The sequence below is a fragment of the Caretta caretta genome, chromosome 1 (assembly GCF_965140235.1).
Source record: "Caretta caretta isolate rCarCar2 chromosome 1, rCarCar1.hap1, whole genome shotgun sequence".
NCBI lineage: Eukaryota > Metazoa > Chordata > Testudines > Cheloniidae > Caretta > Caretta caretta.
Window position 1 is genome coordinate 330,884,728 of NC_134206.1, and position 18,671 is coordinate 330,903,398.

Sequence of the window (18,671 nt, forward strand, 5' to 3'; positions counted from 1 at the left end):
AGTCAATGGGAGTTCTTCTATAGACTTCAGTGGAGCCAGGATTCCACCCTCTGTTTTTATCAGTATTTCTTTTTGGAAGTTGTTCATAATAAAATTAGAATCAGTGTTTGTTAGTTGGTGGCTTTCAGTCTAAAATGAAAATGAGAAACCATATTTATGGTCTCCAAACACTCAACTGACAGGGAAAATGACACAGAATCTTTTGAAAAACTATTACTTTGGTTCACAGATTTTTGATTAATTACATTGGTTATCTTCCTAAGAATAAACAAAAATTATACTCTTTTTCTCCAAAGAGACTCGATTTTACAACTGAATAGAACTGATCAAAGATTTTCCACTGAAACTTTTTTTTTGATGGAAAATGCCTTTTCAATTTAATGGAAATTTTCACCAAAAAATTAAGATTTTGTAAAAAATGAGTTTTTTGACCAAAAACCAAAATCTTTTCAGTTTTAAAAAGATGTTCATTTTTCAGATGCAGAAAACTGAAAAATATTAAGGTTTTCGGTTTTCAGGTTCTTGACCAAAATCAGAAAAAATGTCAAAAAAAAGACATTTTGTTTAATTTTCATCTAAATTTTTCATGGCGCGGGGAAAGTATTTCCACCCAGCTCCTTGTGTAATGAACTTCACTTTGGATTTTGTAGACCTGAGACATTGACTTGTTTCAATTCAGGTCTTTTTTCGCCAGACAATGCTTTCAAGCTTCAGAAATTCCTAATTAAAGGGCAAATCCTGCTCATAGCTGATGTGGCTAGGTACGTCTCCCTAAGGAGCAGTGCACCTGTGCAGTTCCGCTGCTCTCAAGAGGAGAGATAGAAGATTCTGGGGTACTATGCAGGCAATGCACACTCCCTGCATAATGCTGAGCTAAATGCGAAGGGGGCTGTCTGTATAACAGCAGGAAGGGCGAAGAGAAGGTCAGGTATAAGCAGAGTGACTGGCGGAGGGGCAGAATTGCTCCTAAGACTGGAATAGGCTTACTGTCTTTTACCTGCCCTATGTACATCTGCCCAGAGTCCAGAATGGTCCTTTGAGCTCAGCACTGGGTAAAGGATTTTCTCCTCGATGTATAGGTCAAACAGTGTTATTAATTTATACATTTTCATTTATCTGAATTTAAAGCATGGCTGACTTTGTGTATTACTCTGCTTTGCCCCAGTGTAATCTCTTTCACTCTACCCTTGACATCCTGCCTCCAGTCCAGCTCTGTCCCTATCTAAGAATAGTGATTTAGTGAAAGATAATCCTGCTCTGAACTAAAGAACATTCCAAGCAATGATTTGCCAAAGAAGAGAGAGAGAGAGAGAGAGAGAATATCTATGATTTTCACTGCATAGAAGAAATGTGCCATGAGTGTTGGGTGTTTTAGCAAGTACCAACTTGTCCAAGAATATACTCAGGTCTAAAGATTGCCTGGAAACTATATAATAACAATTCTGTTCCTGAATTAAGGCTATATCCTGCCCTCATTCTGTGCAGAGATCAAGAGTAGAAAACAGTCCTTAGAGCATTTGATTAATTTCTACAAAACACAGATACATCTGGTAAACAAACAGCACCAAAGATAATTCTTATAAAGATTTTTATGAGAAAATGCAACTCAGATTGGAACAAGAACCGTGGGTCTGATTCTGGGGTACACTGGTCCCTTCATACCACCTTGCTGAGGCAAAGGGACTGTAACATAGGCCTAACTGGCTATACAGGAACAGTATAGTGGGAATCCTTCATTGAGCCCTCATCAAAAAGGATGTGACTGGGGAAAAGAGATTTGTCTGGAGCAGCTCTGGCTATTCCTGGTGCTAGAATGGTCCTTTAGGCCCCTGGGAGCTAGATATAAATTACAAAAGCCTTCACGTTTTTCTAACTTACGCTGGTCCCAGAATTAGAGAGCAGCAAAGGTGCCCTAAAGCCATCTTGTCCTTGGGTCCTGTGCCAAATGCTGAGACCTGAGAATTAGACCTGAGAATCAGCGCCCATAAGCCCAACACCTGTGGCATTGGAATAATAATAATAATAAATAATAATAATAATTAATAATTAATAACCATCATCACAAACAATTAATAATATGTGCTGCATTGTTACAGATAAGGATACAATCTGTTTGATCAATTTACAATAGAATGACACTTAAAACTCACACTACTACATATGACCAAGTAGCTGTTCCTTCAGGATTTACAGTAATTTATTTTTCGTAAAATAGCATTTTAACTGGGAATTAAGACTAAGGAGAATGTTATCATTGCACTATTAATGTTACACTTCCAAATGGTCAAACCTTACAGTCCAGTCTGGCAGAGTGAAGAAAAAAATAAAGAGAAAGTAAAAAGAAAAGGAGTACTTGTGGCACCTTAGAGACTAACCAATTTATTTGAGCATGAGCTTTTCACTTCAAGTGAGCTGTAGCTCATGAAAGCTCATGCTCAAATAAATTGGTTAGTCTCTAAGGTGCCACAAGTACTCCTTTTCTTTTTGCAAAGACAGACTAACTCGGCTGTTACTCTGAAAAGAGAAAGTAGGTGCCAGAAATCCGTAATTAAATGTAGAAAATATTCAGTCCCTCTATCATCCTGACGGTTATGCCCAATGAGACTATTCCTTGGATTGTTCTTTTTCTAGGCACTGGCTCTCCCAATTGACCATAAAACACAGTACTTTATTTGAAAGAATAAAACTAGAGACAATGACTATTTGATACTACGGACTATTCCCTTCCAGACCTATTTCACTGAAGGGTTTTAATTCTACCATGGTTGGCTTAAAATGAATACATTAACATTAACTGCATACATTTAAATATTGATCCAAGCCATGCTTTGTGTAATACGGTGGTATATCATCTAGTTAATACTTTCATGCTGTTAGTACGCTTTGCACTCTTGCTCAACATGTTAATCACTTTGTCCAAATAAATATGTGGTGTAAAAAATAGATGGTTGCTAATGCTTCCCTATTAAAATTTTAGTGGAGCTAAATGATTGGTAACCTGCTTCCATTACTGACTGGAGTGTTATCTTGTATCCTTTTCAGTTTGTTTATTTCACCACAGTTTCAAGATCCTTTACTTAATCTAAGCATTGAAAGGGAATGTTTCTCTTCAATCTATCACTGTCTATTTCAAACTTGTGATACTTTTTTTTAAATGGACATGATCTGGGAACTGCTCAAGTTCATAGAGGTTTGATACAATTACTATTTTAATGAGTTAATTTCTCATCTCAACATCTGACCCTCCTCTTCATCTACTCTTGAAGCGCTTCAATTAATGCTAAATTTCCAGTAGCTACACATTTTTGTTCCAGGGAATTTGATCACTTTGACTCCGCTCTCTACTGTCTCCTGAAGGGTTGCATTTGAAATATTTCTCACTGCACTTCTGAGAATACCTTTCAATTAATTCTTTATAATTAAAAATGTATTGTAATTAACTGTGTAGTATATATGCATATCAGTGCCCTCCACTTGATAGAATCATGACCACTCTACTGTGGGTCATACACCCTATTACCTACAGGAAATTCTCCATTAACTCCAGTGACTAGTGACCTGGGTTTTGGAACAGAAGTATTGTTTTTTTCCCATCTGCCACCATGAAGTTCCTGTTAGCCATGATGTACAACAAAACGATAACTATGGAGTCATACCTGGCTGACTGGCTATGGTTTTGTAACAGTATGAATTTTGAGGATCCTACTGAATTTAACAAAAAAGTTGATTTGAAATAGTATGAAGAATATTATAAATGCTTGACCATGAAATGTTGTGAATATACTTTGCATGATCACTTTCCATTGTGAAATTATAGGACTCTTCCAGTACTTCTTTAACTTGCATTTATTTTATCAGATTGAAACAGATAAATACATTGGAGGGGCTCAGAAAGGGGGAATTGTCATTAATTTCCTCAGAAAACAGTTTTGGAAAATGGGGGGAAAAAGCAGTTCAAATGGGCCATTTGGCCACAGGGGAAGGGCTCAGTTTAGTCTGCAACCTGCAAACTAGGTAGAAAATATTCTCATGGGGCTTGATTTTTAGAAGTATTGAGAATCCACAACTTCACTTGAACTCTATGGAAGCTACAGGTGCTGATCACCTGGGAAAGTGAGACCCTGCCAGGGGCTTCTGGCATACAAGGGCAAAATGTTAAGTCACCATCACACTATAGCTCTGGAGGCAGAAGTTGAGCTATGATCACTAATCGTCTGATTCTGCCACCCTTTTCTCACTGAGTAGTCCCATTGATTACAGAAATCAGCCCCTCTTTATCTCTCTCCACCGCAAAGCATTCCAGTAGCTTGAGCAATGTCCTATAGGCAGGTTCAGTAAAGCATATGTGAAAAGTCCATTTTTATTGCATGTGTCCTATGCTTTGTATCTAGCATTAATAAATGTTGTCATTATAACTCTATGACGCTATGTTGTATTAATAATAATAGGGCCAGATTCTCAGCTGGAGTGAATTGGTATAACTCTGGATCTATGGTAATTGACATTTGATAAGAATCTGTCCCATAATAGTTAGCTTTTATATTAATAAGAGGTATCCTTGCAGGGTGGCCTTGGGAGGGATAGTGCTCTTTGAATCCTATTAGTTGGGCAGATAAGTGAGTGTTTGAGACAAAGTTGTTCTCCATGTCCACTGAAGGCAGGACAGGAAGTAATGGGCTTAATCTGCAGCAAGGGAGATTTAGGTTTAAGTTCTGGAATAGGCTTCCAAGGGAGGGTGAGGAATCACCATCATTGGAGGTTTTTAAGAACAGGCTGGCAAACACCTGTCAGGGATGGTCTAGGTATGCTAGGTCCTGCCTCAGTGCAGGGGGCTGGACTTGATGTCTTCTCAAGGTCCTTTCCATCCCTACATTTCTATGATTCTTAACCCCAAAGGACAGAATAACCTTTCTTCCTATGCATACCATGGCAGGGATACTGTTCCCCAGGGAAGCAACTTTTATCATCTCTTAGGGCTTGTCTACACTACCGCTTAAGTCGATGTAATTTACGCAGCTTAGGGATGTAAGAAAACCAGCCCCCTGAGCGACATAAGTTACGTGGACTTAAAGCGATGTCTACACCACGCTATGTCAGCAGGAGACGCTCTCCCATTGATGTAGCTTCCACCTCTTGCTGAGGTGGAGTAATTATGTTGATGGGACAGAACTGGTGCATCTTCACCAGACGTGCTACATTGGTGCAGCTCCATTGATGCAGCTGTGCCGAGATAGCGTGGTAGTGAAGACAAGCCCTAGAACTACAGACTCTTCTGCCAGACAAGTGACGAACGCATATGGTATTAGGTGTCGGATTTTTTCACTCCATTCAAACTTGAAGAAACAACAGGTGGTAGGTAGGCCTTTACTTACTTATTGTAGATCCAGATTCAGGCCTGTTCAAAGAGCTGATGATAACAAAGCCAAACCCTTCATTCTCTTTCCGGTGGATGACAACATCACTGGTTTGTAAGCTGTGTGAAGTAAAGCCCTCTGGTTGTGTAGCATTACTACTAGATGCAGCATGATTACTGTTAGCATAAGCAGCATAGTCACTTCTAGGAGAACTGTGGTGTGTAGACACTGAACCTGGGCTTCTGCCATTTTCTGGGCAAGGGTCTCCTAAAATATAAATCATATAAGTATTACAGTTTAACTTGTTCAGTGACTTTATCAGTTACTGTACCTTTGCTAATGCAACATGAATACAACTGACTGTTTATATTACAGAAAGGAAACATAACAGATGTGAAAGAACTGGAATCTACCTGATTGTGCAAGCATTCAAGGGAAATCAGATAAAGCAAACATAAACACAAACTCCTATTCTGCTCCACAGAGAAGAGAGGAATCTGTTGTAAGAAACAATACAAAGCTGTACAGCAAAGAAAGTTAACAAGAGCTATTCAATTAGCTGATCTGTCATCTAGGGGAAAAATTGGCTGTCTAATCCAATACTAAATTATTTTGTCTTTGGATTAAAAGAATTTAAGCAGGCAGCTAATACAGAATAATTTGGATTAGCTTTATAATTTTCCTCTTATAAACTGATTGGCATAATCAAAAGATGTTTATGGAATGGAGGAGCAATACAATGAAAAATAATCACAACTAATTATTCTGTTGCTGCCTCCATAGTTACAATGCTCATTTAGAAGTTTTAAAGATGCTCTTACATGCAGAGTTAAAATGATCAGAAGGACAAATGAAGTCCATTAACCTTTTAGCTGTGGCTTTATAGTTTGTAAAAGCAGAGAGGATGAGAAATTTTGCACGATTAAGCACCTCCTCATACAAACATTGCTGGCAGTCAGTAACTGTAAATAATTAAGTGATGCTTGTACATGGAAAAAAATGTACTTATATTCATTGCAGACCTTTTGTTTCAGATGAATCATACCTATATAGTAATATAATATAGTAGTTTCAGATAAATATACAATGGATGTTTTCTGCCCCTAGCAGTAATAGTGGTGCAGTCATACTACAAAATATCTGACAAGCTTCACATTCCGCCCCCCCAGAGGTCCCAAAAGAGTTTACAAGTTAAAAGTTCCAAGTCTGAAATCTATTTTCTGAATAAAATAAGCAGGATCCAAGGACAAACTATTATTTTCTCAGGCAGGTAAGTGTGTCCTTTAACAGTCCTTGTGCAACTTTGAAATAGAGTGATTAGGGAGAGTAACAAGGAGGAAAACCAAACAATTATTGTGCCACTACATTAGAATACCAAATCTCTGAGAGTTATTGGACCCCATCTGCAACTAAATGCCATAGTCAAAGACAAGAGAGATCACATTTTCTAACTGTCATGTTTTAGAAGGTTGACTCTGTATATGTATACTGTGTATGTCAGTTTGGCTGTAACAAAAAGAAAATGATCTTACTGCCCTGCATTATCAGGAGCAGACTGTTATAAATGAATGCCAGAGAGTCTCATTAACTACACAAAAAGAATGAAAACGGAGGAAGAGCAAATTTTAGATGGCTGTTAGATTTTCTTCTCTTTATTCTGAAACATATTCATCAGATTTTTTTTTTTGCTTGCTCTGCCTGCAAAGAAATGGCAGTTTAATTTCTATTTCCTCTGAAACATCACTTTTTTCTAACAAAGCAGGTTTCAGGAACTCAAGTTTGGTAATTCTTTACCTCAGTTCTTGAGAAAGAGGACATCTAAGATTCTGAGACAGAGCTGTGCAAAATAAATCAAATCTCAAGCCCATTTGGAAGACATTTTCTAACCCTGGCCTGTGCTAGCAAATGATTTGGGCTGAGGTTGTCTGCCCAGATCAGAAGCTGGTTAACCTCATTTCTATCCCACCTCCTAGCAAAATCCTTGAAAACATAGACGGAAGCAAGGTCTGATGGCCTTGAAACTTAGAGGTAAGGGGTTCCCCTTGGAGGCTAATGTTTTTCTAAAACCTGTGAACCAAACTGCTGGGCTCTGTTTGAAACCTGAACCCAGCGAGATTTGCACAGCCCTAGTCTTGACTCTGTAGTTTGAGAGTGTATTGGGACCATCTGAGGATGTCTTTTCTTCCTAAGGCCTTTCCTCTATGCCCAAGCTGTTTATTCACCCAATATTGCCTAAGGCTTGTTCTTTCTTCATTCTTTATTTTCCTTTTCTTTCTTTTTTTTTTTTGTAGAGGAAGGCAAGCTTTCTAATCACTCCTATGCCTGATTTCCACAACCCCAAAGACATTCACAGCCAGGACATGAACAGATCAACCCAAGAAAGTACAAACATATGTGTAAATGTCAATTTTTTAAAATACCACGTTCAAAATTAACCTTTCCTTTGTTATGTAAGGGTCCACCTTTTTTAAAAAAGAATGATTTATTTCTATAGTTTTCTTTTGCAAATTCTAGTTTTCTTTATATTTTACCTGCATATTTCTGACTGTTGCTTATATTAAGAATATTTTCACTATGGAAAGGTAGGGCATATTCTCCTCTTAGTCAAGCTGGTGTAACACCCTTGACCACAATGAAATTGCCTTGGTTTAATTTAGATGAGAATCTGATCCATTGCATAGAAAAAGGAATAGAAAAATCACACTAATTTGAAATTGGATATACAGTAAATTAGGTTCTAATTCTGCAAGTTACATGTGGGTAGACTATTATTCCTGCATGTTATAAATGTCAGGATCAGGACCTTAATGTTGTGCATCAATATGAAAATAAAGAATAACAAAACTGCAAGACTAGTAAAAATTGTAGGACAAATGTTTCTGCAAATCTAGTATTTGTTGTACAATTTTTTTAACAGCAACATAAGGAAAGCCCAAGTTCTCCATATTACACATACTCAGAACCAAGAACTTCATTTTAATCCTATCAGCCTTAGGTGAGGATGTATGCCAGTACCTTTGTACTGATTTTGCATTTTTCAGTTCATGTAAATAATGCTACATTTTTGTTTAAAGATAACATTCAATACATCACATCAATCTAAAAACTTGTACAGCTTCATAAGCAGTTAAACAATGAGTCATACACTATATTTCAGAGAGTGTCACTATCAAGGCTAAAGAATAATCCAGGATGTTTTACTAGCTTGATTCAATTTCTGTGTCAGGAGTCCTGTGATTAATAGAAACTCTTAAAAAGTTCCTTACATAATGTAAGGCAACCAACCACCAAAGGATGATAACTATGCTGTCTGTACTAACTCTTGTAATTATTATTCTTGTCTACAGTCCAGTTTCCATAGAGGCTGATAAAATCTACTAACCCTTAGGAAACTAATGAATCCCCACATGTTCAGTATTTTACCTTGGTAACTGGCCATTTTCCTAGGGTTTGGGGAGCTTCTAGGGGGCGTTGAGCCAGGTTGGAGGGAGGATTTCTGGCTGCAGGATTCTAGAGTTAACAGAAGAAAGTCAGTCCCGAGATAGGGAAGATGGACAGTGACCTGACAGCGTGCCAGAGACGGGAAATGGGGAGTATGAACAACAATAAGTGGGTTAGGAGCATGAGGTTGCTGGACTGCTGGGGTGGGCAGGAAGGGGAAGGCAAAGGCTAAGGCGGTGGAGCAGGAAAAGAGAAAGGGCTCCTTGGTGGATGGAGAGGGAGAAGACAGAAGGGGCCGATGACATGTTTACTAATTTCTGATCACTCATTAAAGTGCCCTAATGATGAGCCTGTTCTAAGGGTTATATTAGATTATTAAACTTCATTCACATAAGCAAAGAGTTTAACTGAATGAGAACAGATTCACTCATTAAAAACTCTTGTTAAATAGATGCTGCCAGGATATATTTAGAAAAAATCTCCTCTGTGTTACCAGTAACACCTTAGATGGTCAAGACTGAAAGAATTGAAAATGTCTCATCTGCTTTATGCAGTGTTGTTGTAGCCGTGTACTGTGTCAGTCCCAGGATATTACAAAAAAAAAAAGTGGATGAGGTAATATCTTTTATTGGACTAACTTCTGTTGGTGAGAGAGACAAGCTTTTGAGCTACTCTCTTAGTATCTTTCCCAGACCTGAAGACAAACTCTGGGTAGCTCAAAAGCTCATCTCTCTTACCAACAGATATTACCTCACCCATCTTGTCTCTCTAATTTTCTTTACACTATTAATCCTGTTTATCTTCTGCACTTTCTGCTTGGAAACGGAAACCAGACTGCCCTGTTTCTAGTCATTATTTATATAGCACTAAAAGACTTGAGATGGTTTCCTTTGAAGTCAGTGGCAAAACTCCCATTAACTTCAGTGGCAGCAGGACTGGGCTCAGAACATGTCAAAGCAACAGAAGGAATTCCTGCCCTAAAGAGCTTACAATCTGCAAGCCTTTTCCTGCTTGCTTTACTCACACCAATGACTTCAATAAGACCACTCAGATAAGTAATACGAGCACCCTTTGGTCCTAACATGGCACAAGTAGGGACAATACAGGAGAACATAGTATGGAACAAACACAGAGTCAATCATGATCTTTACAGCAGGATTGTCACTCTTACTTCCTGGTTCTCTAGGAATCAGGCACAACGTTGCAATGTTTGTCTCACAAACACTGCCAGGGAATGTTGAAGGACAAAGGTTTTCCAAGACTTAATTCTTTAAATAATAATAAAAAAAATGATTATAAAGTTAGTTTTTGTTAAAACTTTTTCTTTTTTAAAAAAGCATTACCTAAATTACTGCCCCCTTTATTGACAGCTCTTGGTTAGTTTTTCTGTATTTCCCTTTTTATTAACATACCTATAGATAGCACCTTTCTTCTCACAGTAAGATTCACTTGCCCATTTCGGGCTGCATTATGCATGAGATCAATCACGTATCGGTGGGTTTTGCCAGCCACTGGGATCCCATCTACATACACCAACTCATCACCAGGATGTAGACGACCATCTCTGTCTGCAGAACCCATTGCAATTACTGCTCCAATCAGAATCTAGATAGTGAAACAAATGGGAACGTTAAATACATTCAGGGTGTTGCTGGAGGTTCACTGGGTAACATTTTTTCCCTTTCAGTTAAAATTTAATTAATGCTCCCAAAAGGCATTGGGTGGCACTGTGCTACTGCTCTTTGAATGAGAACAAAACCCTGATCACTCAGGATCATTTAAAGATGCCATTCTGTTTTCCACAAGAGATGGAGTGATAAACCTGAGAATTCTAGCATTACTGCAACATTGGCTAGCTACACTTTAAGTCTTTAAATCAAGATTGTAAGTCTAAGGGCTTGTCTATATACTTACGGCTATATTGGCATTGCTGTGATCGATGCAGCAGTGTCGATTTAGCAGGTCTGGTGAAGACCTGCTAAGTCAATGGCAGAGCGCTCTCCTGTTGACTCCTGTACTCCACCTCCCCGAGAAGAGTAAGGGAAGTCAGCAGGAGAGCATCTCCTGTCAACACGGTACAGTGTAGACACTGCAGTAAGTGGATCTAGCTATGTCTACTTCAGTTACATTAGTCACATAACTGAAGTAGTGTAACTTAGATCGATTTACCACGGTAGCTAAGAGAGCTACTCTAGTTTGACAACACGCTATTGGGTTTGATGCAGGAATTACTGGGTGAAGTTCTATGGTCTGTGTTATGCAGGAAGTCAGACTAGATGAACATAATGGTTGTGTTTAGCCATCAAATCTGTGAATCTATATTTTGTCCACCTATGTTCCCTGACTGCTGTGTTCTATAAAATAGTTTGATATATTTAATCTCAAAGGTGTTTACCTGAATTTCAGTAGTGATGTGAATTGATCCCTAGTTAGCAAACTACTTTGGGATCCTTTGGTAAGAAAGTTGCTGTATCAGGCATTTCTGCTGATAAAAAACAGTTAAGGAGTAACTGACTGGCAAAAAGAGAAGAAGAGGAGAAATGTCAACTTTTTCTGTGCAGATGGAGTTTTTAAATGGAGGACATGCTCAAATGTACATTTAAAATCAACTTGTTTTAGACAGATAAACCCAGTAAAAAGGAACATTCAAAGATTTCTAATGAATTTTTCCAGACATATATTTTTTTCCATGATATATTCGGGATAAAAATCAAGGTTAAATCAAACAAACCCTGAATTCCCTGAAAAGATTTGTATGTTTAAATTATTCACAAAGTTATTTCCTGATTTTTCTTTCTTTCGTTTAGGTTTTTGGTAAACAAAGAATGATGGCTTCAGATGGAAAAGTAGTGATGTGGGGTATCTGCTTAAAAGTTAACACAGCCTGAGGCTGTGTTAACTCTTGATCAGTGCCCTCTTTAGGTAACAAGGGAGAGAAGCCAGCAAGGGAACTTGTAAACATGAGGAACAACTGCAAGGGCCAGAAGGTGGTGCAGAGGCATAGGATGAGTGTTTCTATATGGGTGGTCTTGGCTTCTGATGGATACACAGAGGTCTGCAGGGCCTGGCAGCAAACCTCCGCAAACCTAATGGAAGAGCTTTCAGAGGAAACTTCATGTGGGGAACTTTGCAGAATTTTCCTCTCTCTCTCTGGCCCTCCCCTGGGGCAATCTTTTGCTTCCAAAATGTACAGGGGATGGGGGAAAGCCATAGCATTCTCCTTCTTCCTGATGTTCTTAGATACCCGTTAAGTAGTGCCAAGCAGAGTTACCAGAGATTTTCTTTTGAAATACACCATTCTGTGCTTCAAAAGGCTGAAAGAATATACCTCAAAGTTTGGATACTACTTTGTACAAAACCCAGCTATAAAATATACATTTATGCTCCTTTACTGTATATAAATATATATTTATGATCCTTTATGCTCCTTCACAACAAAAAGCAACTCCAGGATGCACTGAGATAGATTCCCACAAAGTATTCTCAAAACATTTTGATTTTGTGCCTCTACCAAGTAATGATTTGTAGCTAGTTATCTAAAACAGAAATGTCTAAGAACTCACTGTAGCTTGGCAGCTTTTTATGGGGGAAAACTTGCTCCTTTGTTTGTATACTGAATATATTTCATTCGCTTTAAATCTGATTCTAAGCAGATAAAGCACTGAACAGTATCTTGACGGCAGCTGCACAGTAAGCAGAGGTTTTCACTGAGCTGTCCACAACGACACCACCATTTATTTATAATTAGAAGTACTGAAAATGATTTCTTCCAGTGTACATTACCTTGCTTTTGTCAATGTGGTATTTCATCTGCCATTGCAATGGCCACCCACCTAGCTTTTTAAAGTTCCTCTCATGCTCCTAACAGTCTTTCCTAGTCTCGACTATGCTAAATAATGTTGTCTCCTCTGAAAATTTTGCTACTCTTTGTTCACTCTCTTTCAGATAATTAATACATTTAAGCGCCAATCCTACAATTCACTGTGCCCATCTAATCCACCACTCAGTGTACATTCCTCTGCCATGAATGATCCACAGAAGGATACGATTCTTTTACTGGCCACAGCTACAGGGGGAAGGGGGAAAGAGAGGTGTCTTTAGCTCAAGCTGTAGGAACTCAGGCTTTTAGCTCTAGAAATCCCTAGTTCAGTCCACGGGGCTCTGCACAGGCTCGCTGCTTCCCCTACTTGCAGTGAATGCTGGGACTGGGTTGTTTAAAAAAGGTCACATTATGACATAATGGGAGCCATATGCAATAACATGGATCCTAGTTTAGAACCTGGAGATGACCCACTGTTAACTTTTTGCTATGCTGAAAATCAATAATTTATTCCTACTCTTTGTTTTATGTGTTTTATCTAGTGTCTCTCACCTCACGACTACTTAATTTCCTTAATAGTTATAAACTCTGCAAACAGAAAACAAACTGAAAAATATCAAGCATTTAATGACATTTGTATCATCCTTTCAGAATGATACTGACTGGAATGTCTGTGGGGGCAGTCTGACAAAATTATCAGAGATAAGGGATGGATCGCAGAGAAAACCATTAATTTCAGCTATTGCTTGATGGTAATAAAATTTACTTTAAAAAAATCTCCCAAATGTTGACCTGTTGAGATTAACAGTATTTGTGAGAGAGTGTTTTGGCCTAGTGGTCTGAGAATGAAATTAGGAGCCAGCAACTCATAACTGTTAACCCCTGCTTTGACACTAAGTCCCACTGTGATTTTTTTTGGCACATCATTTTGTTTCTCTCTCATTTTCCCCATCTGTAAATGGCTACTTCATAGGTTCTTTGTACGGTTTAATTAAATAATATATGTAAAGTGAAGAGGAAGAGGAAAAGTGCTTAGTATTATCCACTTCACTAATGGGTTCATGATGTTGAGTTCAAGTTGCCTGAATGCATCCAAAATATTTTCCCTGTCTGGAACAGTACTAAATATCTTAGTGCCTTCAGCAGGGTTCTGAATGTGGTGGTCAATTTCAGAATATCTGGCCACATTCATTGATGGTTCACCAGAGTAAGTTAGGCACAATTTGGGGTATGTGTCTCTGGAGTGTGTACCTGTTACAGTTCATTGTCAGTACAAGCATATCTTAAGCTCCTCGCTAGTCACTAGCAGATGTGGTAGATGCATATAGGGGTATGGTCTTGGATACTGACATTTGGGAGTTGACTGGAGTTGATACTGATTGGAATTGGCGTAGCCACACCTAGTGTTATCTAGCAGAGGTGTCTAAATGTAACTCCTCCTCTCTACTTTAAAGTGTCTTTGTGCTCATGAGCAAGGAAAGTGGAGTACTCCAATCCTATCTGTCAAATGAATTATATACCCTGAAGCAAACTCTGTTATGGTCCTATTAAACTGTTTGCATCATCACTTTTTAAAACTTTATGTGGAATTTGCTTTTTCTTATTCCCTTATGCTGACAAATCCAATACTCCCTTTTAAAAACAAAACCACAAAGACAAAAGGTAATTAAAGCTTCTTTTTGTTCTATGTTACCTGAGCGCACAGCAGGAAAGCTGAAAAAAAAAAAACATTTCAAAGTATCTCACTGCTTGCTTCATGGGAAGTGAGGGGGTTTGCAGGACAAACATAAGCTGTGCCTCTCCTTGTTTAGAGGTGAGAGGCATGGGTGGGTACACCTGAGCTGTGAATGGGGGAGAAGCGAACAGCAAAGGAGAGAAAAATTAGATCTGAAATATGTTTTATTATGAATGCACATTATGTAGAAACAGAGTGTCTTCTTCACAAATGCTGCGTTTGTATGACGAAAAAAGAAGACAAACATCCTAGACAGCATGGATTTTGAGCGTTGTTTGAGTGACGACACTTTCTCTAGGTAATAGATAAAAATTTTAAAAGCTCCTAAGCCTTGTTTTCAAAAATGACTTTGGCATTGAGAAGACTAAGTCCCAATGACTTTCGATGAGACTTAGGCTCCTAAATTGCTTTTGAAAATGGAATCTAGGCTTCCAATTCACTAGGATGCTTTTTGAAAATTTCTCCCCAATGTATTTATGCTAAAATATGCTCTGTGTGTTTGTCAGTATATGGTGTATTGCTTTTAGAATATGATGCACATATTTCAGTATACAGAAGGCACCCTTAAAATGTCAATATTTCTCACATTTATCAATATTTCATTTCTTCACACAAAGCGCAGTCACCCTGTGAAACTTGTTGCCGGGGATGTTGTGAAGGCCCAAACTATAACTGGGTTCAGAAAAGAATTAGATAACTTCCTGGAGGATAGGTCCATCAATGGCTATTAGCCAAGATGGTCAGGGACACAACCCCATTCTCTGGATGTCCCTAAGCCTCTGACTGACAGAAGCTGGAGCTGGACGACAGGGGATGGATCTCTCAGTAACTGCCCTATTCTATTCATTCCCTCTGACGTATTGGCAGCAGGCACTACTGGAACACAGGATAATGGGCTGGATGGATCATTGGTCTGACCCAGTATGTCCATTGTTATGTTCTTATCAATACTTGCCCCATAGTGGTAAATGCAATAACACACTTATTTCTTATTTGAAATATAGTAAATAATTTTGGTTTCTCAGATACCACCATCGGACAAGTGTTAACATTTTAATGGCTATCATTTTATTTTGTACAGATTTGAATAAATGACATGTAAATCTATATTTAGGTTTTTCTAAGAAAGATGTCACTGTTGTATATAAGCAACATAGAATAAATAGTTGGTTATTGTATATCGTTTTATCAGTGTTGGTTTGGGATGGCTACATCAGTCCTGAGTGGCAAGGCTATGACTGAGTCATGCAGGTCACTCCAAATAAGTTCAATTAAAAATAAATCATATGCTCCACCACATAATCATATATTGAATATATGCCACATATATTACAAAAAAGGATATTAAAAGATTTTAGAGAATTTTTAAAATTGTATGTGTGTTCTATTTTGAGTATTGAGTGCAGGACACTAGACCAGTAGACCTCTTGAGGTCCCTTCCAGTCCTATAATTCTTCCACCTGTAAAGCCAATGAGTCCAATAATTATGTCATTATTTAAGGTTTCGAGGCCTTGCAAGGCTAGAAGCATATGCTGGATGCCCCTTTGGAAAGGTGGGGATGTCCCCTGCCTAGTGGCATAAATCTCCCATTTCCATGCCTGATACATCACAAGTTATTGTTTCTTAAACCTGTCAATGGTGCAGAATGAAATGGCCTGGGCTGTAGACCAAGTTACATTTGGGGGAAATTTCATATTGGGGTAGAAAAAAGGAAACCGTTCTCTAGAAAAGGCATCTATTTGCAGCTGCTCAGAAATTCTGAATATAGAAAAAATCAAGGTGGAAGTGGATTAGTGCACGGAGAGCAAGGGAAGTGGTCAAAGGAATGAGATAAAGGCATTTATCATGTACGCAGCAATTCTATGTCAATGGTACATATTTTAATATACTCTTCAGTGTTTTTTCAGTATATGACATGCTGTGATGTTTTCTAGTAAATAATTAATGCACTTAATTTAACGTGGATTTATTTTTATAGACTTTAAGGCCAGAAGGGACCACTGTGATCATCCAGTCTGCCCTTTTTTATATCCCAGGCCACAGAACTTCACCCATGCGCTCCTGTAAAAGACCCATAACCTCTGGCTGCGTTACTGAAGTCCTCAGATCATGATTTAAATATGAAGTCATGACTCAATTAAGTAAATGGTAAAACTCCCACTGGCTTTAGTGTCCAGATTTCACCAGTAGTCCATGTGTTCCCAAAGATGAATAAGGTCATTAACAGTATTCCCTAATCCCACACATTCCATATGTGTACAGTTTGTATCTACATTAACTTACTACAGTACAGCATGGTATTCATTCACACATGCTCATACAAAATTTGAATGCAAATCTACTGGTTAAACTCAATACTTGATCTTTCAGGGAAGCCAATAGTTCTCTGTAAGTCAATAATTAAAAGGACCAAATAGCAGTCAGTTCTCTAAAAAAGGTTGCAGAGTGCACTCTTCCTAACTTAATACAAAGTGATTCACAATGACATATTTTAAGTGGAGATGCTGACAATTTGAGAGACCTGTCTTTTTCAATGGATGAACAGGAAAAAGTCTTTTTACTTGGCATTCTAAAATTCCATTCCTTTATGACCACTGTATGAAGTGATATTTTTCTGACACTTACAAAGTTACTGAAATGATAAAATAGAAAGTCATGAAGAAACTACTTACAGGCTGTCCAGGTTCATCTCCTCCAAGAATTCTGAAGCCAAATCCAGACTCCATCCTCCGAAGATGAACATCCAGCTCCTTGTAATCTGGACCTGGTTTAAAAGGAGATCTCATTGAGTAATGTATTTTCATTTTTCCTTGAGAAACTGAATATCCCAGTGGTTAGTTCATTGGAAATGATTAATGATGGTCCTGTTAGAGCATATGGAAACTGTATTGAAAACAGTGTGTTGTACACAGACAAACAGACACAGATACTTGAATATGAAGATATCTCTAAAGATGATGGTGTGCAGTAAAGTATACTCAATCCAAACTAGAAAGTGGGTAGTATGAGGCAAATTCATAATGTCCTGCCTTCTTCCAGTGACTGCCTTCGTATTACATTTTGTTGCTCCACCATCAGCAATGGTATTTACTTTGTAACTTTAGTTTAGTTCTTCAAAACTTTAAAAGAGTAATTTGATATGGGAGATGGAGATACTTGAAAAATGATCAGCTCTAATTACAGGTCAGTAGAACTAAATAACCATTAATGAAAAGACCATTTTAGTCCACACAGGTATAAACAGTGTGCCAACTTATGTAGTGTAGCTTTACAGTATTTCAGTCTGAGATAATACACTTGATGAAGAATTTTGGTGCTAGTTGGCATTCGAAGCCCCTAAAATGAAGGGTTTGAAATGGACAGATAACACAACATTAAACTGAACAACTTTCTACTCAATTAACATTTCAGGAGCTTTATAAATCATTAAAATTCCTTTTTTTCAGATCACTGTAACTTGATTGTAAAAGTATGTTCTGTGCTGAAACTCATCATACAACCTTTCAGCTCAGGAACGCTGTGTATTTTTAAAATGAAATTACTGGAAAATCTATTCAGTTCATTTAAAAGCTACTATCGTATAAAAAGTAATATTTAAAATTTTAGGCTTTTATGCACTCATCACAAAAAGAGAGAGGAAATGAATTTTTAAAGAAAATACAGTGAACCAGTGAGCATTCAAGAGACTGATAAGAACTGGCTGCTTAATAAAGATGGGCTTTTAATAATGGCAGGCCAGTATTTTACTCAGTACATTTGGGCTTACTTTGGGATGGTCTCCGAAGATAGCACAGTGATTAATTAGGATGGTCTCTTACAGATTTCATTATAATCCATAACTTAGGATAATGTTTTTCAAGATTTTCAACCCCATCACACCATCCAGCCCAAAACTAAAACCACAAGGGTTTAAAAAACCCAAGAAGACGCAGCCCAGTGGGTGGATGATCAAAGGTGGCTGATCTGTGGGGCCCTAATTATTACAGCACCCCATCCTGGGCTAGCTATGGACTGCAGCTCAGCCTAGCATCTTCATAGCACCACATGCTATGGGCTTTCCACCTCCAGTCCCACCATTGGCAGACTCTCTGCGCTGGAGCTTGGGGGTGGGGAGAAGCATAAAACTACACATTGTGGTTCTGCACTATGCTTGCGCTGACAGAATTCGCCACAGCCCACTATGGCATATTAATGACCCCTCTATGCTGCTGGAGTGGTGTTCAGGGGATTTAGCATGCAACAGAATCTATCCCAAGGTATTTTAACATGAAGAATTGATACAAAAGAGAAGGTGTATTGACATTACGTGGAGTCAATGAG

At 38.2% G+C, this 18,671-nt stretch overlaps 1 protein-coding gene across 20 annotated transcripts in view; it reads right to left on the reverse strand.

Moving 5' to 3' along the window:
* The window catches only part of MAGI2 (membrane associated guanylate kinase, WW and PDZ domain containing 2), a 1,189,595-nt gene that overhangs the window by 80,498 nt on the left and 1,090,426 nt on the right, over positions 1-18,671 (reverse strand). For 15 of the 20 annotated variants that reach the window (XR_007354679.2, XR_007354680.2, XM_048836471.2 and 12 more), the window contains 4 exons: positions 17,024-17,115; positions 10,208-10,400; positions 8,778-8,864; positions 5,373-5,621 (listed from right to left, as the gene is read on the reverse strand). Coding sequence is in view for 17 of the 20 variants with exons in the window: in XM_048836471.2 (XP_048692428.1) it covers positions 5,373-5,621; positions 8,778-8,864; positions 10,208-10,400; positions 17,024-17,115 (621 nt within the window). In the remaining 3 variants the exon portion in view is untranslated. The remainder of the gene's footprint in view (positions 1-5,372; positions 5,622-8,777; positions 8,865-10,207; positions 10,401-17,023; positions 17,116-18,671) is intronic. The other 5 variants (XR_007354681.2, XM_048836473.2, XM_048836474.2 and 2 more) reach the window with 1 other exon arrangement.